The sequence below is a fragment of the Poecilia mexicana genome, unplaced genomic scaffold, assembly GCF_051168715.1.
Source record: "Poecilia mexicana isolate PSO_F unplaced genomic scaffold, ASM5116871v1 scaffold_11, whole genome shotgun sequence".
Classification (NCBI taxonomy): domain Eukaryota; kingdom Metazoa; phylum Chordata; class Actinopteri; order Cyprinodontiformes; family Poeciliidae; genus Poecilia; species Poecilia mexicana.
The window spans coordinates 17,804,437-17,830,294 of NW_028263380.1; the positions used below are offsets into that span (position 1 = coordinate 17,804,437).

The 25,858-nt window shown below is 38.1% G+C and overlaps 2 protein-coding genes across 3 annotated transcripts in view; both read left to right on the forward strand.

The window, feature by feature from the left end:
* Positions 1-529: 529 nt before the first annotated feature.
* On the forward strand, positions 530-21,360 carry rprd2a (regulation of nuclear pre-mRNA domain containing 2a). Of its 2 annotated transcripts, XR_015764638.1 has the most exons (11): positions 530-1,356; positions 7,445-7,574; positions 8,322-8,473; positions 9,167-9,219; positions 9,308-9,434; positions 9,532-9,707; positions 9,846-10,188; positions 10,848-11,213; positions 11,656-11,826; positions 11,928-13,719; positions 18,048-21,360. XR_015764638.1 is itself a non-coding variant. In XM_014987715.2 (10 exons), exons 1-10 carry the CDS (start codon positions 1,194-1,196, stop codon positions 13,505-13,507), a joined length of 3,261 nt encoding a protein of 1,086 aa, XP_014843201.2. In that variant the 5' UTR covers positions 530-1,193; the 3' UTR covers positions 13,508-14,419. The 2 variants fall into 2 exon arrangements, 1 of the variants encoding a protein (XP_014843201.2); XM_014987715.2 differs by lacking the exon at positions 18,048-21,360 and having other exon boundaries at positions 11,928-14,419.
* The window catches only part of celf3a (cugbp, Elav-like family member 3a), a 46,406-nt gene continuing 38,671 nt past the window's right edge, over positions 18,124-25,858 (forward strand). Inside the window, exons 1-2 of the mRNA XM_088010342.1 lie at positions 18,124-18,257; positions 24,735-24,887. Coding sequence (XP_087866468.1) covers positions 24,743-24,887 — 145 coding nt within the window. The 5' untranslated portion in view covers positions 18,124-18,257; positions 24,735-24,742. The remainder of the gene's footprint in view (positions 18,258-24,734; positions 24,888-25,858) is intronic.

The following is a 25,858-nucleotide window of genomic DNA, read 5'->3' on the forward strand; positions in this document are numbered from 1 at the left end:
CAATCAAGTGCATAATTTTTATAAATGATTTAAAGAAAACGTGTCACTGCAAACCAGATGTGCTTTTTGTGCAGGTGTTTCTCAGGCTTCATTATTTTGGATAATTCAATGTTACTTCATGTAGAAACGGTAAGCACAAGGCAGAGAACAACATGTGTACAATGAAACTCGGTGTTTTTGTTGTTAAACTGTAATATGTGACTATAATTGTGAAATAAGACAAAAGTTCTCTCTTTGCAGTTGTACGTTTTAAAAAGGTCCAGTTGTTTTTTTGTTGAGGCCATTTCTTTGTTTCTTGTAAATCATATTGTCCTTACTGGCGAGTGCTTGAAAAATCTTTTTAGATATTAAAAGACTGAAATGATTTATTAACTCCATTTGCTGGTTTGGAGTTTTTAATAAAACACCTTCAAGATTATTTACACACTCTGACGTTTTCCACATTACAGTAACAGACCAACACAAAATAATAAATTTGAAGTTGAAGGAATGTGTTAAATGGGCTTAAACTTTTTCTATGAATAAAAATAAAAAGAGTGGGCTGTTCGTTTGTTTCCTGCTCTCTTAATCGCTCAATACCTTGTTGCAGTTATTGCTGAAACTCCTTAGGTGTTTCCCACTTCTTCCCGTGAAGCAGAAGAAAAACACTGGTTGCGATGTCCGTTTTCCAAACTCATATCTATACGTGAAGCGTATAAAACTACTTTGAAATGTATATATTTTTGCACCATTGCAAAAAAAGTAGACATTAGGCATGGTTTAAACATTTTACATGGTACTATTTTGGTGCAGAAAAAGAAAAAAAAAAGTCCTGCGTTATAAATAAAACGCAGGAGGTGGGGCTCCATATTTAATATTACATTCCTATACACCAGGGGGCGCTACAGATAGCGTGTTTCGGAAGTGTTTGTCCGTGTACCAGGATGTCACAAGGCGCTAAGTTTTAACCATAAGTGTTAAATGATTTGACAAATTATCTCTGGGAAAGAATCTCACTTTGGATAACTTTTAAACAGGAAGAGAGGATTAAAAAGAACTAAGCCGAATTTTAATTTTGTGTGAAATTACAGCGGGAGGCTGCCGAGCGGCTTTTGAACGCGATGCTGTTTGTGTAAGGTTGAGCTAGCATGCTAAGCTAAGTGCTAACCCAAGCTAAGTTAATGTTGGAGTGATAGAGATTGGCTTCTGTGGACATGGCAGCAGGAACAGGAGGATCTTTGGAAGCCACACTGGACAAGAGGTTCAGAGGTCTGACCAACACGATGGACTCCATCCAGGGACTGTCAACATGGTGCATAGACAACAAGAAGTACCACAGCCTCATTGTGCGCCAGTGGATGAAGTGTTTGAGGAAATGTGAGTAGCTTTACCACCTACCTGAAGCCCACTTTACCTGATCGGAACTGGTTTTATCAATGAAACGATTGCATTGTGTAAAGATTAGGCTAAGGTTTGCATCTACTTTAAGGTTTACTTCAGGAAAGGGCTATTTCACCGCTTTTAAAGAGTTACTAGCATTCGTCAGTTCTTGCTTAAAGTCCAAGTTACTTACACTATGTTTCTACAGTCTCGAACTTCATTAGGTGTTTTTCTGGTCTGAATCACTTTGAAAAGATAAAATGCACAAGGCAAGTTGATTTTCAATAACAAGGCAATTTAAATTGCTTTACAAGATGTAAACAAAACATTCGACAAACAAGCAAAAACATTACGCTGCAGTGATATAACGGGGGAAAGTTGGAATAGACTAAAATAAATGATGTTCCATCTATTATTAAGGCAACATCATCAACCAAATGAGTGTTTTTGCCTCGATTTAGAGAAACTAAGTGTTTCAGTAGTTTTGCAGTTTTCCGGAAGTTTGTCCCAGATTCGTGGAGCTTAGAAGCTGAACGCTGCTTCTCCATGTTTGGTTCTGATCTTGGGGATGCAGAGCAGAACCAGAACCAGAAGACTTGAGTCTCTGGAAACGTGACATGACGACAACAGGCCTTTAATGTGTTTTGGTGCTGAGCCAGTCAGTGATTTATAGATAAGTGTATTTTTGTCTTTGAGACCAAACTGTAAGACGTGCACTGAAAGGATTTGTCTAATTGTTGACCATCTTATCTGTTTGTCCATCCACTAATCCATTTTTTCCGTCTATCCAACCCTCACCTCATCGGGACAGTGTCCAGCTCCTGTCACATTACTAGAAAGATGGAAAGTTTAGACACTTATTCTCTTATTTATACATCTGTCCTGTCCTCTGAGCTTGTTCCACTTTTGCCCAGGATTACCTGGCTGTTTAGATAATCTCTGGGATGATCTAATCCAAACCTCCAGAGCCACTGTAACATGAGGATTTTTGAAAATAAATCATCTAGGTAAAAAAATAAATAAAAATGTGTTCAGTCAGTCTGTGTGTTAGTGGTGAGAACCATCCATAAAAATGTAATGTAATTTTCCTTTCGGTGCATACAGTGTTTTTCATGCAAGACTTTGCAAATGTTTTAAATTTGGTCTAATAATTTATAATCTCAGGACGTTCTGGAGTAACTCTATGTATGAGGGTGTACACAAAACAATTGTATGTTTTGGACAATTATTACCTGCAACTTGCTACAACAACACAGATTGTTCCAATTTCCAAGCAGAAATTTTAAAAGATGCGTTTTTGCTTCTTTATGATGTGCTGAGATGTTATTGTTTTTTTAATATGGGGTTGTTAATGGTTTTCTGATTGATGAGTTCTGAGGTGAACCATTGTTGATCACAGGTAATGTGACAGCTGTCCAGGGGAGAGGATCAGATCGGCTCTTTTTCTTTTTTTTTTTTTAAAGAAGACCTTTTTAGTGGTAGCATGTTGAGACTCTCTGGTTGCTTTTACAGCATAAACATTTTAAAATCAGGTTGGTTTTGTTGGAGCGTTTGAAAATAGTTTTGACAAGAACGATTAATTTGGGTTTCGTATAATTATGATTTGAATCAGGAGTCGGTGCACGACTTGCATTTTAAAACAAAACTGTTTAAAGTGCTGCTTGAGAACTCAGGTTTTTCCAAATCATTAATTTATTCCCAGTGTATGATTATCAATGAATATTGGTGTCATTTAGTCACTCAGTTGTTTCTGGTAAGCACATATTTGTCTTTAGTTGAGGAGTCAAGGTACAGTTAATTATTGTCTTTGTTTTAGTAAGGCACTGGTTGACCGGCCAAAGATCAGAATTTAACAGTCTTTGGCTCTGGCCGTTTTCAGGACATGGATAAACTGTAATTTTTTATTTTATTTTATTTTTTTTCATTAGAGTTGGTTGGACTTTTTCCTCTCTTTATGTTCAAAGGTACTAACAGATTTTAGTAAAAGTTGTAAAAGCTTTCAAAGAGTGGAGAGAACATTTTGATGATAAAAGCAACAGCGGCGAAATATTGCCCGACGGTAACCATCACTTACTAAAAAAACGAACATATCCTCTCAGTTTAAAACGTAGGGATGCTTGAGTGAACCCCTAAATTGACTGGAAAATAGTAAATTCCCATTAACATGTCAAGATGCTTTTTAATGTGACGATATTTTCACCAGATTGTATGAAAGCCACCAGCTCCTGATTATTTTAAGGTGAAAATGGTCAATTATGATTCTATAAAGCTACTGACTGGTGTAAGATAAATACTTTTGAAAGATGAATAAGTTTCAGAAAATGGCTTTTTGATGAAGTTTGGGAAGTTGAAGGATGGCAGAACGCAAAGCAATTACAGATTACACTAAATTAGTCATTGATTCTGTTAGGCTTTTGTTATCAATATTTCATGAAAAAAAATAAACATTTTTCTGTTTTATGTCTGTAAAATACATTGTGTAGCTTTATATTGCTGTTTTTGACTTACTTGTTTTCATACTTTCTTTCTGTATTGTACAATTTATCCACAAATGATAAACTCCTGTTTGAAAAGAGAAAAGCTTTTCATCTTCTGGAAATCCCAATTATCTGGTTCCACCCAAATAATTTTTCTCTCTCCAGAAAAAGAAGTGTACATACGATAATTACAACATCATTTAAATGAAAAGGCCTTTTCAGGTCTGAGAGGGAGTCGTTTCATCTATGGTGAATACAAAACTTTTGCAAAACACTTTTAAAATCTCGGGTTTTTATGACGTGGAAAAACTAAGGCCACAATAAATAATTTCCTGGCTTTTCCTACCTCTGATTCAACATTTATCTGGTGTGGCTCATTTGAAAGCAGAGAAAAGCATAAAAAAGCTGCAATAACAACATTATTTTTGAATCGGTCGTTTCATGTTGATCTAAAGTTACCAACATGCTTCCTCTCACTGGAAGTGATTTTTTTTTTTTGTAGCTCTCTAGCCAGAGTCAGAGCTAAAGATTAGGGTGATGACAAGGAGGCTTTCACCAAATGTAAATAAAAAAAAAGCAATAAAACAGGTCAATATTTTGAAGCAGGGCCTGATTTCTCTGATCCCAATATATATATATTTTTTCCATTGATTTGACTGTAAAACCACAAAATCTTACCAAGTAGTTTGGTCTAGCTTCTAGTACAAATATCTTAGTAAACTTGAAATGAGACACAACTAACTTAAAAGAAGCTTTTTAGCAAGATATAGAGGCTTGTTTTAAGTCAATAATCCCTTAATATTGGTGAAAAAGTACTTGTTCCATTGGCAGATTATTTCAATTATAACAAGACACTTTTTCCATATGTTAATTTATCTGCCAATAGAACAAGTACTGTTTCACCAATAGTAAGGAATTATTTACTTTTTAGCTTCTGCATATTGATAAAATGTTACTTTTAAGTTAGTCTTGTATTGTTTTTGTGCACAGATCATAGCATCACCATTATATTTACATCTACCACTGTTTTATACATTAACCATTTAAAAGGTATGGCTTAAAAATAAAATCTCAGATTTGTCTAACGTTTTACACCAAATTTGATTTCCAATTTTAACGGCTTTTTTCGCCTCATTTCTTTCCTTTAAAAAAAAAAATACAAATGACAGAAAATATCTTTTAAAAAAAAGTTGAATTCAGAGTCAAAATAAACAGAAGCTGGTAAATATTCTTGTCAAACGAGATGGTGGTTGTTGGGTGTGCTAACATCAGTCTGAATTATGGAAATCCAAGAAGAGCGTTGGTGGGAAAAAAAAAAAGAAAAATCCAGATTTTCCAAACATTAAATCTTGAAAAAGAGAAGATTTAATCGATTTATGGCTCAGCTCAGCTAATTTAAACTGTATAAATTGAGACTTAGGATATCTCTAGTCTATAAAAATCTGAAATTAAACCCTTCATCAGAATTTTCTCCTACATTATTTTGTTTTGTCTCATTTTGAGGCATCTAAAAAAAAAAAAATTATATTCAGATGAAATTTGTTTTGAAACGTCTGAGTCAAGTAGATAAAGATCTTGATTTTTGTTTTTATTATTGCCCTTATTAGGTTAAAGGCTTGATTACTGTTTTCAATTAATTTGAAAAAAAAAATTTCCACAGTTGACACATTTTACATTTTTAATCTATTTTTATTTCTAATTTATAGCTACTCGTAACATTTGGTGCTTTAAAGGTTCCTGTTTTACTAAGACGCTGTGGAGTTTTTACATTTGTGGAAATTTCATTTTACCTAAGAACTTTTTATGATTGTAATTAATTATTCAACCCAGTTATCCTTTTGTCCCTAATGGTTAATCAGATTAAAAAAAACTGACTCTTGGACTTCAATAAAAGGTGCTTCAGCTAATTGTTTAATTGTGCACACCAAATTATTGCTTTTATTTATTATTATTTTTTGTCCCTTTATCCTCAAATGTATTTGTGTTTGTGCAGTTTATATGTCAGAGTTACAAGTGCAGATATCCACTTTATTAAACGGTCTTTTGGTGAAACCAGAGCTGATTTTTCATCATGTCTAAAGTGAAGATGTTACAGTTGAATTATCTGGTGTTTTGGTCACTTTTGTTGCATCCTGAACTTGTCGTTTTGAGTTGCCGTTCTGTGAGTACGGTCACTATTTCTACTAGCAAGATTATAATAAAACATTGCTGATAATTCACCTTGGAAATGTTACTACTTGCAAGTGTTTTGATCATTTGAGGCATTAAAATGCTGGATTTTCTGCTTTTTTTGGATCAAAACACAAAAGTGTAGCTACAGGACAACAATTTGCAGTTTCAAGCTTGATTGTGCTTCATATTACTGTAGAAAACTCAGTTACCCTTTAGGCCTCTCAGTAAAAAAAAGACTTAAACCTTTGGAAACTGTGACAGAGTATTTGAATGTATTAAAACTTTTGCTTTTTACAAACTTCTTATTCCTGAATTTCTAGTAATTTCTTTCCTTCTGATTTCTGATTTCTTTCTGTGCATGAAACTGGTAAACAAATAATGGATTTTAAACTCTCTTTGTAAAATATCACGTCTATCTTAAACCTTATGGCTTTTATGCTGTTTGTGGAAATGTTACCACTTTTCTGTAAATTGTTGAGTTTGGGTTTACATGACTTTGTAGTTTAACGTTCTGATAAAATTGAAAAAAAGAATTCTCTGTTTAAAATTATTTATATTAAACCCACAATACAACCACTGATTCAATATTTATTAATTTATAATGAAACAATGTGTTTTCTAGTGTTTTTTTATTTTTTATTTTAGAAATAATAAATGTAGCTAGTAAATTGGGACTAAAAATACTGATTTGTTACAACTTTTTGGCCAAATAATTTCAAATTTTCTTTGTGTAGGGACACTAAGCAATAGTCTATTACTGGTTAGTGGGCATTTATTGTATTGTTTATAATTTTTCATGATTAATTCTTATCATGATGAGAATTTAGATTTATTTTTATCACAATAAAGTCTAATTATTGATGTTTAAAAGCAACCAAAGTCTCCATGTTGTTCGGATTTTCTAGTTTCACTATTTTTTCCAACTGTTTGTTCAATGAGAATGTTAGTAAATGGCAATAAATGTGAAAATATGATTAAATGATGTTAGTGTATGCAGTTTAGTGGTAAAGAAATCTAATTTTTCTATGACTGGTGTCCAAAAGATGCATATTACAAATGGGAATGTTTCTTAGGAGCAGTATTTGTGTTTGTGGGTTATTGTGGCTGCATCATGCTATCACAGCCACACCAGTTACCTCATAAAAAAGTAATAAGTAGTTATTTTTCATCACTTTAATTGCTCATCCCTACATCAAACCTCTACATTCACATTTCTTTATTCTTTTTTTTTTTCTTTCATTAAATCACATTTGTTTTCATCTTTGATCTGTTGCCAGTCCAGATCAAATAATATATTATGTCATATGGACTACATGAGATTTTCTGATTCTGATTCAGTAGTTACCGTTGGCGGATTGGGGATTCTGAAAGCAGTTCAGTGTCTTTAAAAGGACGAGTTTCTTTTGGTCACACTAATGTTGTTCTTTTCTCTGCAGCCAACGCCTCCCACAGACTGAACCTGCTGTACCTCGCCAACGACGTCATTCAGAATTGCAAAAGGAAGAACGCCATCAATTACCGCACCGCGTTTGCCGAGGTGCTGCCGGACGCCTTCCAGCTGGTCAAGTAAGTCGTTTTTGGCAACAAAGAAGACCGGACGTCGTCGGGGTTCTGCAGAAAAAAACTCCCTTCCCCTGGTTGATTGTGAAATTTGTTCTAGAAATAAAAATGTGGATGATGTTTCCTCCTGCACAGCAAGGCTGGAACTGATGGTAGGCGCTCACAAACCTCATTGAGGTTAAGAAAAATACACCAGAGGGGAACAATTTGCTAATGCAATTTCCATGGCGGACGAGTAGACTAGTTTGACCTTCTCAACCGAACACTTTTTAAATAAGTCGAAACATGAAAAAGCTTTTTGTCTGTAATATTTTGCATCATAAATACAAAATACCAACACGTTTTATTACGATCAGAAGAGGAGATTGTGTTGTAAAACATCATTGTGAGGTTGTATGAAGAACACATCAGATAATAAAATTTCCCACCACAAAACTCATGGCAAAATAAAAATCAGAAGATATGAGATGTGTATTGAACATGCATGTAACAAATTTTGTAACTTTGTTCCCCAATTGAACCGAGTTTGCCGGACTATCAGGTGTGAAAACGCCCTGAAGGACACATGCCAGGTCCTAAAATGTCCATCTTGGTTTTAACCAACAATTTTGAACCTGGTATGATTGACGGAGTTGATTAAAAAACAATCCCAGTAAAATGACTTCCACATTGTGAGTAAAAATGGTCTGTACTCGTTACAGCTCTAACATCCCTCACTGTTGTTTTGGTCTCGCCTCTCTGTTTTCTCCCCAGACTCGAGGGCGACCCCAAGACGATGAAATCCGTGGAGAGGATCCTGACCATCTGGGAGGAGAGGGACGTCTATTCGGGGACGCTGGTCTCTGATCTCAGGAATGTCCTGGTCAAAGAAGAGTCGCCTCCCGAGACGCCTGTGGAGCAAAAAAGTGAGCGCAGCATTAATCCTCCAAACTCTAAATTTGGCTACTCGTGTTGTACTGTTTATCATTTACCATGGAAAGTTTCTCACCATGTTAATTGTTTTGATTTATTGTTGTATCAACACATTTCAATTAATGATGTTAAATTAAAAAAAACAAAAACAATAGTATGATTGGCAGTTTTATTTTTGGTGCTTTCTCCACTATTTGTTCCAAGAGAGCGCAGTTACATTTACCTATAGAGACGTAACAAATAGTTTTTGAATTTTTATCGTTATTGTGCTAAAATACCACAAGATATTTCGGTAAAATTCTAATTCCATATCGCCTTAGCCTGCTGCAATAAGCAATTTATCAATTAATTGCTTGATAAATTCTGCTTTGGATACTTAAAATATCCTCCATTTTCAGTATTTTAGTCTTCAAAAATTAAAGTTTATTGCTGTTTGAGAGGACAGTTTTGCTAGTATCAGCATATTACTTAAAAAAAATCATATTGTGATAAACAATATTATCATTTATCACAATAATTGCTGGGACAATTTATCATCCAGCAAAATTTATCGTGACAGGCCCAATAAAGCCCTAATGCGCTTATACTTTTATCTTTTTTCATGTGTTAAATGTAATTGTGATTGATGTGTGCTGCTACAAATATGAGTTATTAAGTCCAGTTTGTTAATTTCCATGTTTTTAAAGCTCCAGTTGAGTCTAAAGCTGATCTGCGATCCAAGGTTGTTGCTGAGTTTGTGGTGAGTGAGACCTCCATAAGCACAGTAGACCTTTCTGTGTCCATTTAACCTAAATATCGATCTGAGAATGCGACTCCTCCTGCTTCAGCCTCAAGCCTTTATCGACCAGCTGACCAAGTACAAGAAATCTCTGGAGGAAGTTGACATCAGAGAAAAACAGCTGGCTGCCATGAGGGTGGACATCTTCAGCTCCGAAGCTCTCAGGAAACTCAAAGGTGCCTACATTCAGTGCTGCACAATCTAAGACGGTTTTTACCTCAAAATTCAGTCATGTTTTCCTCACAATCACTCTTTTGTGATCCATTCTTGCAGATAAAGCAGGAGGAAAAAAGTTCTCCAGAGACTTTGAGGAGGGAAGCGCTCAGCTGCACGAGTTTGTCAAGTTTTTTGAGAAACAAAGCAAAACTGGCCCTGCGCTTCTTGAAGCTCTTGGGAATGCGGACATCTTCTACGAGATGCAGTACAAAGAGGTCAAGATTGTTGCTAATGTAAGTATTTAATGTCTTAGATGTCAGGTGTCTGTTTTATGCTTATATTAAAATGTCAAAGGAATGAAGATTTATTGTCATATTTGTAAGCCACTCCCAAACTTGTTCATAAATGATAACTCTCTCTGTTTTCTTCAGGCCTACCAAACCTTCGCAAATCGGGTTTCCCACCTCAAACGTAAGCTGGACGCCCTGAAGTCCACCTTGCCGGACCTGGACGAGTCGCCCATACCTTCCCCTACCGCAGACGCTCCGTCCCCGACCGGATCCGAGTCTCCGTTCCATGGCCTGGACTTGGCTAACCCTGATCCAGACCTGGACGGTTCGGTTATGGAGGACGACGCCGAGCCTCCGGCACCAAGTCCTCTGTCTTCTCCCGGAGCGTCCCCGAGACAAGCGGAGCCCATTGGGGAGGACGACAACCGGGAAGTGGAGGACATGGAGCTCTCTGAGGACGAAATGGACAGTGGTGGGATCATAGGTACAACGGTTTTTAGTTACCTGTGTGATTTAATTTATGGAAGCTAATGTACAATGACGCATTCAGGTTTTCTCCACACGTGGCCGAATGTCTTGGAAACCGAATAAATTTTACATGCACTCATGAATTACGTTTAATGTCACTAAAAACAATTACTCATAAAAACTCCGGCCAAACTGAAGATGTGACAATTCTCCTTATTTGCGTTTATGTGTTTACATTGGAAACCTGAGATTTAGATGTCCGCTCATTACCTTCTGCAACAAATAATGTTGCGCTGACTTCACACGTGTGACCACTGTTATTGTTTGGCGATTATTAGAGAGGTTCTGATTTTGTTTATTTGCTTTCTTATTTTTCATTTATGTTTTTACCTCCAGGTTCCATATTTCATTCATAAGAGGAAGTTGTGTTTGTTTTCAAGGGCTGCCATAAGTTTTAGCTTTGTGCTACACTGCCCCCTATGGGTTTGGCATGTTTATAACAATGCCCTCTGGTGTAATTCAACAGGTTCGTGTGGACTTTGTGTACAATATAAAATGAATATCTCAGCTACATTGTTTTTTAAAAAAAAGAAAAAAAGTAAAGACCTTGCTGGGTGTGTAAAATGCCTTTACTGCTTCATTACTGGATATTTTCTATCACCTCTTTCATTTCAGTTGAGGAGCAAAAACAATCCCTCACCCAGCCAGCGGTGTCTACTCCAATCCCTGCAAAGACTGAGCCGTCAGCAGCAACCGGGCCGCAGCTAAAAACTCCTGCAGCTTCTTCTGCAGCTGTTCCTGCAGAAGTTCCTGCAGCTCTTCCTGCGACCATCCCAACAACCGCTTCCTCAGCCGTTCCTCCGCTCATCCCTTCACCTGCAGATGCTCCCACAAACATCCTTTCAACTGCTCCTGCGTCTGCTCCTGCAGCTGCTTCTGCAGCTCCTCTTGCAGCCGTTTCTGTAGCTGCCTTGGAAAGTGTTGATTTGGGTAAAATTGGCTCCATCCTCAACAGCTTGGGCCCAGTCATGAAGACTACAAGTGAGTACTGGTTGTTTTTTGTGTGTGTTTTTTTAAGCTTCATTTTTGTGATGTTTTAGCTAAAAATGACAACTTGTGTTTTAAATGTACATATAAAAAATGCAGCTTTTAGCAGTCTTTCCATGTTTTGTATAGCAACTGTATTGAATTTCCACAACAAAATTAGATTAAGTATTCATTTAGACATAATGTTCTTGCCATTAAGGTTGCCAATCATATGCTTTTATATTTTTTCTTTTTTTTTTGCATATTTTTCACAATGTCAACATTCCTACTTATTGCAAAAGTGTTACGTTTTTCTTCATTTAAGAATAATCAAAATGAAAAACAGAGGTAAAACGACAAATAAATACAAATACACACACATCTGTATTTACAGACAAATATAAATATGTGTTGTCATAACAGTGTAACTGACTGTCCTGCCTGTTCTGTCTTGCAGCAGCTGCAGTGGAGAATCGTCCTGCAGCTCCACCATTGTTACCCAAACCCTCCGCTCCGTTAGTCCCTCAGGATGCCAGTTCCCTGGTGAACATCCTCTCCAAGGTGGATGTGAGTCCTGCAGACCTTCTGAGTGCCCTGTCCAAAGTTCAGAGCCAAAGCAGTTTGAAGGGTTGGTTATCATCTGTTTTATTTTAGATTTCATGTTGAAAGCAGTAAACTTGCGGTAAATGCTCATTTGTGTTCTCTCTCCGTGTCTCTTTTTTCATCTAGGTGTCACTCCTCTACTATCTCCAAATATGGCCCCGGACCCGTTCCCTCCAGGCAAGATTGCTTCCTCTCACCCATCCTCATCTGCATCAGCAGCACCTCCTCGGAGCGCGTCTCTCTCCGTTCCACCACCTGCACAGCAGAACTCTCAACCGACCCCTAAAGCCTCTGCCTTGGTCCAGGCTCTGCACAGAGACATGGATTTGAGTACAGATCCAGAACTGTCTATTTCCTCTTCGAGCTTAGAGTCGAAAATACACAACTTCCTGCAGGGGAATCCCGTGTTCAGTGCGTTCGACCAGAGTTTTCCAACAAACCCGGCTGTGCGAGGGGAGAGTTTTAGCCCAGTAACTGGCACAGACAACCAGGAGGGAACGCCAGTGAGGGACGAGGGAGGAGGCACTCCCACTCAAGATGAGATCATGGACAAGCCGGTGGCGGTCCCATTCCCTTCTGGGAAGAATACGTCATCTGTTGACAAAGCAGCCAATGCTCTTCCTGTAGCATTTGAGAATAAGAACCTCAACAACCCCCGACATGTAGCTCACCCGCGGCCAGGCTTGGCTCAAAACGGGCAGGTCTTCCAGCCCTTCCCCTTTGGCAATCAGGAGATGGTGGAGAGCGGGATTCCTGCGCCAGCTGCACATTACCAACATGTTGCCATGCATCCAGGAGGGCCTGGAGCTGCAGGTGGCGCTGGGGGCTCACAGACAATTGAGGGCTTTCAGAGGGCAAATGAACAGAGTTGGTTTGGTGATCCCCACCCTGACGGGAGCTCTCGGCAGCCTGGCGGCTACAACATGTTGGCGCCGGGACTTAGAGACAACACAACAGGACTGTACCCCTACCAACAAGAGCAAACTCCGGAGCAGCTTCCGCCCGTTGCCCCTGCTTTCTTTAGAGCTACTCTTCCTCCAGTCCCAAAAGTACCGCCCCCACCACCGCCACCTACTTTCAAACCCCTGCTGACGCACCCGGTGGGTGGTCTGATGAAGCCCCCACAGCAGGAGCCTGCACCCAACATCGGGAGCAGAGGCGACAGCTTCAGCAACATGGTGGTTCATGACCATCAGCATACGTCACTGCATCACCCGGATGATCTGTTCCATGACCCGCATCGCCCGCAGCAACCTCACCAGGAGGAAATGCATTACCATGATGATGAGCATTTCCTCCATGATGATCCCTACTATCCACCTGATGATGCGTATTTCAGACCTGGGAGTCCTCCTCGTCCTCGTCCTCCTCACCCGTACCCACGAGGCGGAGGGCACCTCTCTCCCCCGCTCTCCCCTCCAAGGGACCCTTACTTTGCCCATGAGCAGCACAACCCCACTCCTCCCCGTCAGTTCGCGCCGAGGCGGCCGCCTCCTCCTCGCCACGAAATGCGCCACCCTATCCAGCGGCCCCCTCCGCCTCGGCCCCCACACTTAGCCCGGCATCCGCCCCCCAGAGGCCCGCCTCGCGCGCCTTTCCCCCGTTTCAACGGCCCCGACCCGAGATTCAGAGGCAAGCGGCCCGGCCCGAGAGGAGGGGGTCCGATGTTCCCTCCAAAAAGACCCTTCCCTCCCCCGCGGTACTGACCGCTCCGACTTGAATCTGTAGCTAATCAAGAGAGTTGAAGTCCAAACTCTGTTAAAGCTGTGCAGATCCCAGTGGGCACCAACGGACAGTTCAGAAGCTAAGAAACCGAGAAGGAAAAAAATGGCGGCGAAGAGGGAAAAACGGACAAGATCCCGGGACGCTCCGAGAAGGCTGCTGAGCTGTGAAGACAGAAGATTAAAGAAAATCAGAGGTGGATATATAAATATATACGTATATAATTCAGTTTTTGTGTTGTTTTTGTTCCAGTATGAGTCACCGCATTAAATGTTCAACTTGTAAAAGTCGTTAGCTTAATAAAGGTTAGATTGAATCAGTTCACATGCAGTCAGCTGTAGGTTTACTCCTCACAGACCGTCCCTCATATTTCTGTTCCTCCAGGCCTATTGACCATTAATTTTGCTACCAGCTAGCAGAAAATGTAGTTGCTGTCATGTTGTTTTCCTCTAATTTAGTTCCCGTCGAGCGGTTTTAACTGCTTGCCTTCCAAATCCGCAGTATAGCGGTAGTTATTTTTGTCAAATATTAATTTAAATCCCACTTTAATTCATTTTGGTGTGCTTAAAGAAAAAATATTACGTTGCCTTTTCCGACAACATAGTTGGTTAATCGTTATTTCTTTTCATTGTTCAAACTTGGAAATGTCCTATTTGTGAAGCCATGCTCGCTCCTTCAGCCAGTGCGCCAAGATGTCTTCAGTGATAAGTTTTACATCTCAGTTAAGTTTCTCAAAAGGAGAACGCCGCAAATCGAGAAAGGTGGGAGGCGTCAGGTGTTTTTTTGTTCCTTCATCGTTCATCACCAACATCCCCGAGGAGTAAATATCTGCAGGAGGTGAAGATATTATCAGTTTTTATTTCATTGTACTGACTAATAAAAATCTGAGTTTGAAATGTGTGTTGTTTCCTTTCTCTTAACTTTTACGCTTTGTTTGTTTTAAATTTGGACTTAGTTTTTTTTTTTTTTTTTTTTTTTAAATAATACACCAGGGACTTTTCTAATGTGACGGAGGGTACAGTTATTTAAATTATTACCTCCCCCTCATAAAGATTTTGACTGCTGTTTTTTTTTTTTTTTTTTTTTTTTACGCGCATAAATAAAAAGGTTACACGAAACGAGTTAAATCTATTAACTTCTCTGACCTGCAGTCGTTTGTTTCTGACACGTCTAATGTCGAAACTCGGCCCGTTCTTCTTTTGCACCAAATCTCCCTAGGTCCTTCAGAGTTTATAACCTTCTGGCACTGATTTTTTTTTTTATCTCAATTTCTCCTTCATGTCATTGCTTATAGCGTCAACATTTGCCCAGCAGGCGTAGTTTTTGAGGTGAAGCGACATGTTTCCGGTGGTTGTGATGTAGGAAGACAAAGCGGTTGTTTGCTATCGGGAACAACGTTTACATTTGGCGCGGTTTTATACTTCCATTTGGGTTTCTACTGTTTCTGAAACGGCCTAAGCTCTTTAGAAAACCAATAAGGTTAAAAAAAAAAAAACTTAGTTTTTTGGCAATAAGTTAATGTTTTTGGTGTCTGAAAAATCAGCCGTTTCATAAACGTCCAGAATGTTGCGCCACATTCTACGGGCACTGCGCCATTACCTAGCAACTCCAGCCTAGCCCAGCCCGTCACCTAGCAACCGGGCTGAGCTCCAGGATCTTTGGTCTTCTGGTTTTCAAATTCTATTCAAAAACATTTCATTGATAATTTTAAATAGTTTTACGACTTTATGCGCTGTACAATAGCTACTGAAAAAGACAAGTGCTTTGTTGTTAACTTACTATTCAGAAACCACTGCTGCATTTTTGTTGGTCTACTTCTGCTTTTCGAAGACGAGCATTTGTTTGCAGCCATTTTCACATAGTAAACATTGAGTTGGGAGAGCTTTGGGACAGCTCATTCTGAAAGGAGCTCAAAACAGGCAAAATCTTATCTAAGAATGATTTTGCACGGAAACAATTTAATGTACGTCTACGGACTTTTGTAAAGTCCGTAGACGTACCCTAACCTGTTCAAGGAAGCAAAGTTCTCGTTTAAATCTTCAGACTTGACTCCTTTCCATTCTGAAAACATGGTCTCATCTAAACAAATGCTTCCAACACACAATGCTCCTTCAAGCTGTCTTTAACATACTTCAGTCTGGCTTGGAGGTGTCACCTCTGCAGAGTTTTTCTCCTGCTGAGTCTGTTCCTGCGCAGAATGATCTTTGACACTATTTCTTGACTTGACTTAATCATTCATTATTATCTTAGCAGTTGTTCTGGGGACTTTAGAGAGATCTCTCACTAGTTTTCTTTCCGAACTCTTTGAAATGTTTAGCTTAATGATGATTTGTTTGAAATTTAAGACCATTGTGGTTTATTTTTATGACCCTGTCCTGCTTTGTGAACAACAGCACCGAATTAAGCAGCAGTTTTTGCTACGCCTCAATAAAAAGGTCTGATCTTTTTTTTCCCCTCCATTTTTGACCCAATAGCATAATACTTCCACCACCGTGTTCCTGCTTCTTTTTTAAAACTAGTTCATTTAGAAATGTTTTTTCTTCCTCTTAATTTTTTTTCTAAATTCAAATTTTAAAGGGGAGGTAATCTTTTTCTTAACTGTACATAAAAAATTGTGCAGATGCCTTGAACTTTAGCTGCTTTTTATTTATTTTTATTTTTTACACATTTTTAGTCCAGCTCCAGACTATTTTTTTTTAGAGAATTTTCAAATGTTCTGGGCCTTATTTAGTAGGATGTGGCCTGCTGGGCTACAGCTAGTTTTTGTTTTGTTACACAAGTTTAATTTAAGTATGCAAACTAAAATAGGTTGATAGTTTAGTACAAGTTATATCAAGGTTTTAGACTTCATTTTGGAAATGTTTATCCACGCGACAAACTACCTGAAATGTTGCTGCAGCTTTTTGTTTGGGGATTAGATTAAATTTAACGTGAGATTGGAAAATAATAGTGTATTTAAGAAATTTAAATACCACAGCTTATCAAAACTTAAACTGTTCTTTTCAAACATTTTATACACTGAAGGTACATTAAAAAACAATTTGAGATCAAAAGAGTTTAGGCCCTCCGAAACCTCAGGGTTCAGGTAGAACATTGCTAAAGTTTGGTCATTACTGTGTATATCTTTAAGGAATATCGAGACTCTTAAACTAAGATGAATCAGTATTTTTCTACTTTGAACAAACATCAAGAACTAGTTTTGAATGGATCTTTTGATACTTTACCAGAAGTCTGTCATTAAATTATTAATTTTCTGTTGTTTCATCTATGAGAAAAAAAAACAAAGACAACAGTTTGACAGACATAAAAACATAACGCTAATAAGGTTATTCCGAAAATAAAATTATTTGAAAACTTGCTGTACGGTAGATTATTAATCTAATTCTACTTCTTACATATTTACATTTAAACTTTTGCTTTTTAATATCTGAACCATGTATCGTCCACTCAAGATATTAGAAACGGACAGATAATTAGTCAACAAATTGTAGGGACAACTTTAAAACGACTTAAGAAAATAAAAATATAAACAGCTCTTAATGTTGACGTGAACAACTTAGAAAATAAGAGGTTTAATTTTTTTTTTTTTTTTACTGTTTGGCTGTTTTACATGAGGAAAAATAGAGCATTTTCTCCTAAGTTGACATTTTTAGATTTGCAGTTTAGCAAATGCACACTTCTGTGTGTGTGTGTGTGTGTGTGTGTGTGTGTGTGTGTGTGTGTATTGATCTCATTTAATTTGGCCACAAAAATCACTTTCTACTCAACAGGAAGTGAGCAAATTGTCGTGCTATTCTCGTTTGGCTGTAATTAGTTGCATAAAAGTTTAGGTTTCTGGACATATGTGTTAAATTAGCCCAGAAAATGACCAAAATTACCTTTTCAGTAGAGCCAATTATTCAGAAACAGGAACAGGTTATAAAATGGATTTACCCAGGATCTAAATTGACGCTGTTTTAACTGGTCATTTATTTTAAATTCAAACCGGTAATGATGTAATCATTATGTTATCCTGCAACTCCTTAGGATGTTCTTTTGCATTTCTTTACATTTCTTATAATTAAAATGATCTTGTGTTAGGCTGGGGTTTTACAGATCAGCTGCAGTCAGAACTACTTTAACTACATAATGACAAAAAAAAAAAAAAAAACGGAAGCAGATGAGATTGTTAAAAAAAACAACAAAAAGGTACATGCTAATAAAAGTAAATGGGAAACATCGGGGTTTTTTGAGAGTTATGTGTGAGAAACGAAATCGTAAAACTAATTGGGAACAGTAGATGAGGAGGCACATGTTCAGGTGTCAGCAGATCCTTTCTGGGATCTTTTACATCACAGACTCTTTGAAAGAAATGTAGCAATTAATTGACGTGTTTTCACCAAGAGGATGCTTATGTATAGCACAGGTTTTGCACGACAAAGTGAGAAATAATGTTTTTTTTTTTTTTTTTTTTTTGGAATAGACCTGCTTTCCTTGAATTTTAACACTACTCTCTCCTCCCTCCCCTCCTGTTCTCATCCTCAGGGATCCAGAGCCACTTTGATGTGTCTGATGTGATGGAAGAAGAAGAAGAAAAAAAAAACTCTGCTGTGCCACATGTTAGCTGATGGAAGTGAGGGCTTCTTTGAATCCTGCTCTGCTCCCGGTGATGATGGCTCTTCACGGTCTGTAACGAATGCTGAGCGCCGCGGCAAGCTGAGCAAGCTCCGAGTTTCCAACCCTTCAGAAACCACAGTGAGTGTCAAAAGTGGGAAAAATCTAAACAATCAAAGACAGGCTGGGCAAAAAGAAAATCTGATTTGGAGTTGGGCGTTTCCAGGTTTTCCTGAGTGTCGTTTTTGGCTTGTGTCGAGTTTGGTTGGTGTTTCCAGGGCCGGCCCATGAAACCAAATTTTGCTCGACGATATTTTGTCTCAGAAGTCGCTGCAATAAACAATCATTTTGTCGTTCTGAAACCATTTTCAGCGAATGTAATGAAAAAGGCATAATATTGCAAATGCATCCTCTAACAGATCAACAAACGTTCATTTCATTTGACGTTGGAACTGGAAGACATTTTCAATATCTAAAGTAAATGAGCAAAACAAACAATTGTTTAATTGAACAATTAAACAATTGTTTTATTTATTAAAACAATAAATAAAAACTGCATTATATAGGCTCTGTAAACAAAATTGCCCTTCAATTGTATTCATCTTTAGGCTCAGACGGGCAAAGCTGCCAGTTAGGACTTTTATTTAAAAAAAAAAAACTTAAAAAGAATCACTTTAGGATCCTGGAGCAGCTTGGCTTTGCGTTGCCAAGTGGTATCTGGTAAACGCGAAGAGTTTAAAGAGTTTAAGAGCAGAAAAAAAATGTCCAAAATACCAACTGAGATGTGTCCAAACCTGCTGATCGACTGGAAGAAACATCTTAACATTGTGCTTAACAAAGAAGGCTGGTGTTGGAGATCGAATGCTTTGTTCAGTCAGTAACATGCAAATATTTATTTCTTTTCTTTTACTTTTTGATTTAATCTATCCTGTATGTTCATATTAAAATCAAACTTCCATAAAAATTCAAGGCTGTTCTTTTGTTTGTGAGCAAATTTCCCCAAATCATCATCAGAAAAAATATATATATATATTTCCCTGCTGCAAAATGTTTAGAATTTGTCACTAAAGGAAAGTAGCTTTTTCTAAGTTTTGCAGTTGCGTATTTTTTTACTGACTAAAACTTTTCTTTTTTCTTTTTTTTTTTTTTTAAAGATGTCTTCAATCACAATTAGATGAGAAATTGATTGATTTTTAGAAAACAAAGTCATAGATTTGAGACTCATGTAAGACAGTAAAAACTACTATAAGATTCTTTTTGTGGGTTTCCCCCCACCCACACTGAATTAGTGAACAGACTCTACCTTTGTGTAATTTATTTTTATTTGAAATAAGCATTAACGAGGGAAGCAAGCAAAAGGCCTATTCACAACGACGACAAGGGTCTGCAGCTCAGAACCTTGAACGCCACTGTCCTGCATCTTTTAGATGCATGCCTGCTCCAACACACCTGAATCAAAGGAACTGTTGATAACCAGGTTTTTGTAAAACTCGCTAACATTCCAGTAAGGGGGATTTTGTTTCGGGTTTGTTGGAGCAGGAATGCATCCAAAAGTCATAAGACGGTGGCACTTTAGGACCTCTGGCACATCAAATCCCATTGAAACCCATCAAAGCAGGTTGTTTAGTCATGACTACATGTGAAAAAGTTCATTGTCATTGCACATGAAGAGCTATGATGCAATCTATGTATGATTTTATACCCGAATTTCTCTGTTCTTAATAAAATACATATATCTTGACGTGAAAATCAAGGGAGAAATATCGTCATATGCGAGTTATGACCAGTTGTTTGCGGTAATATGCAGTTTAAAAGCAGCCACAAAAGCCTAATTTAATCCGTGCACTACTTTTAGTAAATCCTTTATTGCTGCTGGGGCGTTTGAGGTATTCCGCACTACATTTATAAGCTCTGACTCCGTGCATCTGCTTTTAAAAGCGAATAAAACAGCAAAATCCACTCACGCAACATCTGTTTACTGTTCTTACGCTGGATATTAATAATGAAAGCTCTTCTGCCGTCATCGTGTGGGTTATAAAGCTCGTCACCAGATGTCAGTGTTGGTTTCAAACCTCCAGCCGCTGCGCGTATATGACACAGATCACGTTTCCGAAGCACTTGCATGAACAATTAATACCCGATCAACTGTGTAAGAATCGGGTCTCGGCAACAACTGCAGCACAGGCTTAGACCGGATTTGGTGACTGACGGCAGATGGCGGTTCTTAACCTCCGAGACGAGCTAAAGGGGAACTGTAGCGCAGGGAAATGAAGGAATTGATGGAAAAAGAGGGATATTTGTTCGCATAGGTTCAGTTTAATATAACCACCGTCGTGTTTTTTTGCGGTTTGAGCCCCGCACGTCCAGATCGTGACTCCTTTGAAGTCTCTGCGTGTGCGCATGTGTGCCGGGGTGTGTGCAGCCCGCTGTCATGTGGGCTCATTGTTTACATGCTGCCCAAATCTCAGAGAGGGCGTGTAACCCCGAGAGTCTCTGTGCGTGTCGTCAAATAACATTTAAATAACGTTTGTTGCTGCTGCTGTTCCCCCCACCCTCTTCATCCTTCAGCCCCTCTCAGAGAACGTTCCCTTCATCCCCGGTGATGTGACACGAGTTGAGAGGATTCATTTCAGAACCACGGCCAGCTCCACGGCGAGAACAAAAGGCGGATTTGAAAGCGCTTGATGTCAGGGACCGACTGCGTTTTACAGGCTACGGGAAAAACGGAAAACCTTCAGGAAGAAGAAGAAGAAGAAAAAATAAACGCTACCTTTCTGAACACAATGTCTCCAACAGGTTGTGTTCTGTGCCTAAAAGATGTTATTTCTTTATCAGGAGTACAATTTTACGTGTGAATTGGGGAAATCTCAGTGTAACCGTCTAGTGCCCCTTCCTTTTATTTATCTCCACCTGTGCAAAGATTGGGATGGACAAAATGTCTTCAAAATGATTTTTTCTTAAAGGGTTTTACTTTATTTATTCTTCCCACCACATCAGATACTATCAGTTTTATTGCTGACTATTTTTTTATATTTCTCTCCCATCTCATGTATGCATGCATGCATGCAAATAGATTTTGAAAAAAATGTTTTATAGAGCTTGTAAATCGTGTCAACTATTTGCAGGAACTCATTCTGGTTCAATATAATTTTCAACTGGGTCGCCTGGACACACATTTTCCTAAAACATTGCTGTAGAAGTGTTATGTTTTGCATCATAATAAAAGATAGTTTATTTTCATGAATGCCAATCTGATCTTAATTTCTCACCGTGCATAATCACCTTAGATGTTAACTTTAAACGATTAAAGTCGTTGTTGAGAAAAAAGATGAGATTTGTAATTTGATTTGAAGGATCTGACCCTACACGTGCATTTTTTTCCCATTACATTTGAAAGATTTTTTCAGTTGTTTCTTCACACCAGTGAAAATCAGGGGAATAAAATAAAACAGTGAAATAAAATGTAATTTTACTATAGAAAAGTATGGAGAAATCAAAAGATTTGTCAATGACAAAAAATGTAGAAGGGACACAGATTCCTTTGTCTGGTTTTAGAGGCTTTTTTAAAAATGTAAGGAAAACAAAACTAACCACACAAGCTGGCCAGATTTTATGGAATTTACAAAAATGAAGCCAAAAATGGAAAACAAAAAATAATGCAAATTTCCCCCGTCTCTCTCTCTCTCTCTCTCTTTGCTTCTTCAATTTTAACCAATGCAATTGTACAAAATTGTATTTCCGTCTATAAATACAAGCGTACCAGCGGACTAAATGGAGCGCATTAACATCCACCTCAACTGAAAATCATGTTTAATATTTAAAGCTCCTCCCTGAACATCCGCCATACTTAAATCCCTTTTGTAATTTCTTTTTAAAACGACCTCAGTAGTCATCGCTAATTTCCACTTTAGAAAAAAAAGTGGAAATTAGGAAACATTTAAGTGTAGCGCAAGCTTTGTTTGTAAGCGCAAAACACATTGTAAGCAGGAGCGTCCCCTGTTTTTGCAGCACATACTTTTTTTTTTCCTCCACTGGTGCCGGTAATTTAGCGACGGGCCCTGGCGGCAGACATCACGGCTCAAGCAGCCAGGGGGAGGGATGGAGCTGAGATGGACAGGGAGGGAGACACCGGCTTACGACGTCAAAAGGAGTACAGACACACAGGGAAGAGGAGAGGACAGCCAGCCAGACTGCCAATTCCCTACGGTCCGCTGAATTAGGGAAGTCTAAAGACTCATCTGTCACAAGACCCTCTCTTTAGCCACGCCAGTAGGAGATTTGTTTTATTTTTTTTATTTTATTTTTTTTTTCACCTCCCCCCACCCCCTTCCTCTCTATTCAAGAAAAGAGAAATCCAGGGCATCTGTGTGGAAAACAGTAGCGGAAAAAAACCGAGATCTCGTAAAATTCGCTCATGCCGAATAAAGGACCTCGGCTGGATGTTAGTTGTGTTGTTTTAGGGGGCGTGCGGGCCTAACTTGTTACAGGATTCAGAGACGGACAGATGAACTGAGAAATAATAATAACCAAACAACAGGAAGGAAGGAAGACACATCAAATCAGATCACTCCGATTTTTTTTTTAAATACCACGACCAGCACCACAGGTATTATTCTCTCAACTCTTTGTTTTGTGTGTGTGTGTGTGTGTGTGTGTGTGTTTTTTTTTATGAGTGTTTTTATGCTCAAATGCGTGAAATCGCGTCCAGGTCATTGTTGTTGTCACCGATGTCTTGACAAAGAGCTCTCCAGCTGTGCTGACTGACACGCTGTCATGTTGAGCTCAAATCTGCCACAAATCCACAGGAAGGATTTGGTTTAGGCTACAGTAATGGAAAAAAAAAATCGTATAAAAATATGGTTATAATGCAGGGAAAAGAGCGGGTGTGCTATCCATTATACCAAAAAAAAAAAAAAAATCCCCTAAAAGGGAACAGCATTTATATATATATATATATATATATATATATATATATATATATATATATATATATATATTTATTTTATTTTATTTTTTACTGATTGTTTTGTTTTTTGTGCGTTTTTATTCAAAGCATATTGTTGAACTGTGCCTTTTTCTGCTTTAGAAGTTTTATTTTTAAATTGAGAAATAGCTTGCAGTTCTCCCAGAAGCAAACTTTATGACTATGTGTATAAAATTAGCTTTTGTTGTAGGTTTTAAGATCCCTCTGATGTAATCATCCTAGACTGTTTTAGGGGCACAAAATGTTAAGAAAAACATGCAGCTGTGGTACTGATGTTCAATACTGGGCAGTTTTGCTGTTGTTTACATGCAGTTTAATATATTTGTCTATATATTTTGCTTTCTTTTACTTCTATTTTATGCACAATGGTATATGTTTGTTCTTTTTTTTATATATATTTCTGTGGTTTCATACGTTTATATACCGTTTTAAATTTTGATGAAATGAGAACCTGGGTGCCTTTGCAAGACAACAAAAATGACACCAAATAGGATTTTGTCTTTTTTTTTTGTCATATACCTGATGAAGTAGACCTTCCAGTTATTTAATTTGTAGAACCAAAAATGTGTTTTGTAAGCAGATTTTCAAGAAAGTGCTAACTTTTTTTTCTGTCTAGAAGATAATTGTATCAAAAATGATACCTCTGGTGTCATTTTAAAGCCCTAATCATCAGAAAATTCAGATTAAAAAAGTATCGAATGTATTTCGTTATTCAACAGGAACCGTTTTTGGTCGCCTTGTTTTCTAAATTTGTTTGTATCGTATTCAGTACATCAGGCTTTTGCGCTCGTTTAATTGTTAGAGAACCAAAAACGTTTATTCTGTAACGCAACACTGACTGATACTTGCGTTTACTAATTAAAAAGCACATTTACTTGCTGCAGCAGATTGTTGAGGAAAGTACTTTAGCAGATAAATAATTGTATCAGAAATAACAAAAGGGTTAAGTCTTTAAAATCTTTAAATTTTGTTTTATAACTATTACATAAGGCTTTTGCAGCCATTTTATTATACTTACCAAAATGTAATAACTTTGTGAAGGAGGTAGACGAGGCCTCAAATGTCAAATGTGATACATTTGGCATTGCATGGTCGTTGTGTTTCATGTGTGCGCTATTTGCTCATCACTGTCTTGCAACATTTTGTGCTATTTTGAATATCGGAATGTCACGATTAACTTGCATCTTCCAGCTCCACTCATTGTTGCCCATCATGACATGTGGACTTTTCTGTTAGCTTTAGCAAAAGCTAAATCAGGAGTCAGTCAACAGGCCTAACTGTATTATTATGTGAACGCAGAGCATCCAAAATACGATGCATCAAAGCCTTCCTTTCTGATTAGGAAGCTGTAGCAACTGATTTTTACATTTGTTTTAACACGATGCAACTTTGTTGGTGAATTTCGTGTTTGCCAGAATCCACATTATTAGGATCACGATGTACATTTCACAGAGAAAGTACAAACCATCGTTTCAGCCAGCCATTTCAACTGAACGCTCCCATCTGCACCTCCATCCCCGGCCTCCTGTTTGCACCTCCTGTGCAGTGTGAATTTAAGCCTCCAGGCTCCTGAACGCCTCCACTCTATGTTTCTGTTATAAATATGTGTGTGTGTGTGTTTTGTTCCTCTTTAGACTTCTCAATGAAGGAGCCTGACGCAATCAAGCTCTTCATCGGGCAGATACCCCGAAACCTGGAGGAGAAGGACCTGAAGCCCATCTTCGAACAGTTTGGGAAGATCTACGAGTTAACGGTGATAAAGGACAAGTACACGGGGATGCACAAAGGTAAACGCCTCCGTCAGAACAAAGTGTAAGGTCGCAAAAATTGTCTGCAGCTGTAATTTTCATTTGCAAATGGATTCTGCGAAATATGATTTACGTTAAACGACCGTCTCACCAAAGACACAGTGTGCCATCGATCTAACGAGGATCTCTGGCATTAACCCCTAAATTGATTGCAGACTCTGTTGGGAAGTCTTATTCTGGGGGGGACATGTTTCTTTAAAGATGACTCATCTCTTTGAGGTCAGAGAAAAGGTATTGTGCAGAATTGATCAATAAATGAAGGCAAGACCATGTTTGAAAAAGTGCAGGAGTGCTTTTTATGACGATGCTCATCAAAAGGAATATTAATTTGGCTTTGTGACTGAGAACAAGAAGCATAACACTAAGTCTAGCATCAAAGGCACATAAAGGCTTTGACCGTTTGTCATGTCCAGATTTAATGCTGAAAATGACACGGCTGAATAAAAATGTTAAAGCCAGTAAAGGGACTATTAGATTAGGAGTTTTTTTTTTTTACCTCAGGGTTTAATCACGGAGTTCACTTTTAGCTTAAGATGTTACATTTTACCTCTAAACACAAAGATTTCTCCTTATTAACTGCTGCTCAACGACAACATCCTGGACCAGCTGAATTAATACAAAATCTTTTGCAAAAGTTGAACACTCAAGACAATCACATGGCGAGCTGGCTGTTCATATTTTGCAAGAAAAATCAACAAATCTCATTTGACAGATGGACAGGGGCCAGGGAAGCGATCTAAGATGAACAATGATCCTTACTGTCATTTCTAATGCAAATCAGATGGAGGGAAAACAAAAAGGCTCTTCAATTAAAAAAGAAAAAAAAAAACCAACAAAACCCCAACAACACAAAAAGCATCAGTCGTTTGGGAGACGTATGGGCCAGGTGGTATCAGCCTTCCAACACCTATAACACCTATTCTGCATATATTTACATATTCATGATGTGA

What these genes read in the sequence shown, in the direction of transcription:
- rprd2a (XM_014987715.2), top strand. Translation starts at nt 1,194, where the DNA reads ATGGCAGCAGGAACAGGAGGATCTTTGGAAGCCACACTGGACAAGAGG. An exon ending in GATGAAGTGTTTGAGGAAAT is followed by an intron (nt 1,357 to 7,444) that starts GTGAGTAGCTTT and finishes TTTTCTCTGCAG; the next exon opens with CCAACGCCTCCCACAGACTG. An exon ending in GACGCCTGTGGAGCAAAAAA is followed by an intron (nt 8,474 to 9,166) that starts GTGAGCGCAGCA and finishes ATGTTTTTAAAG; the next exon opens with CTCCAGTTGAGTCTAAAGCT.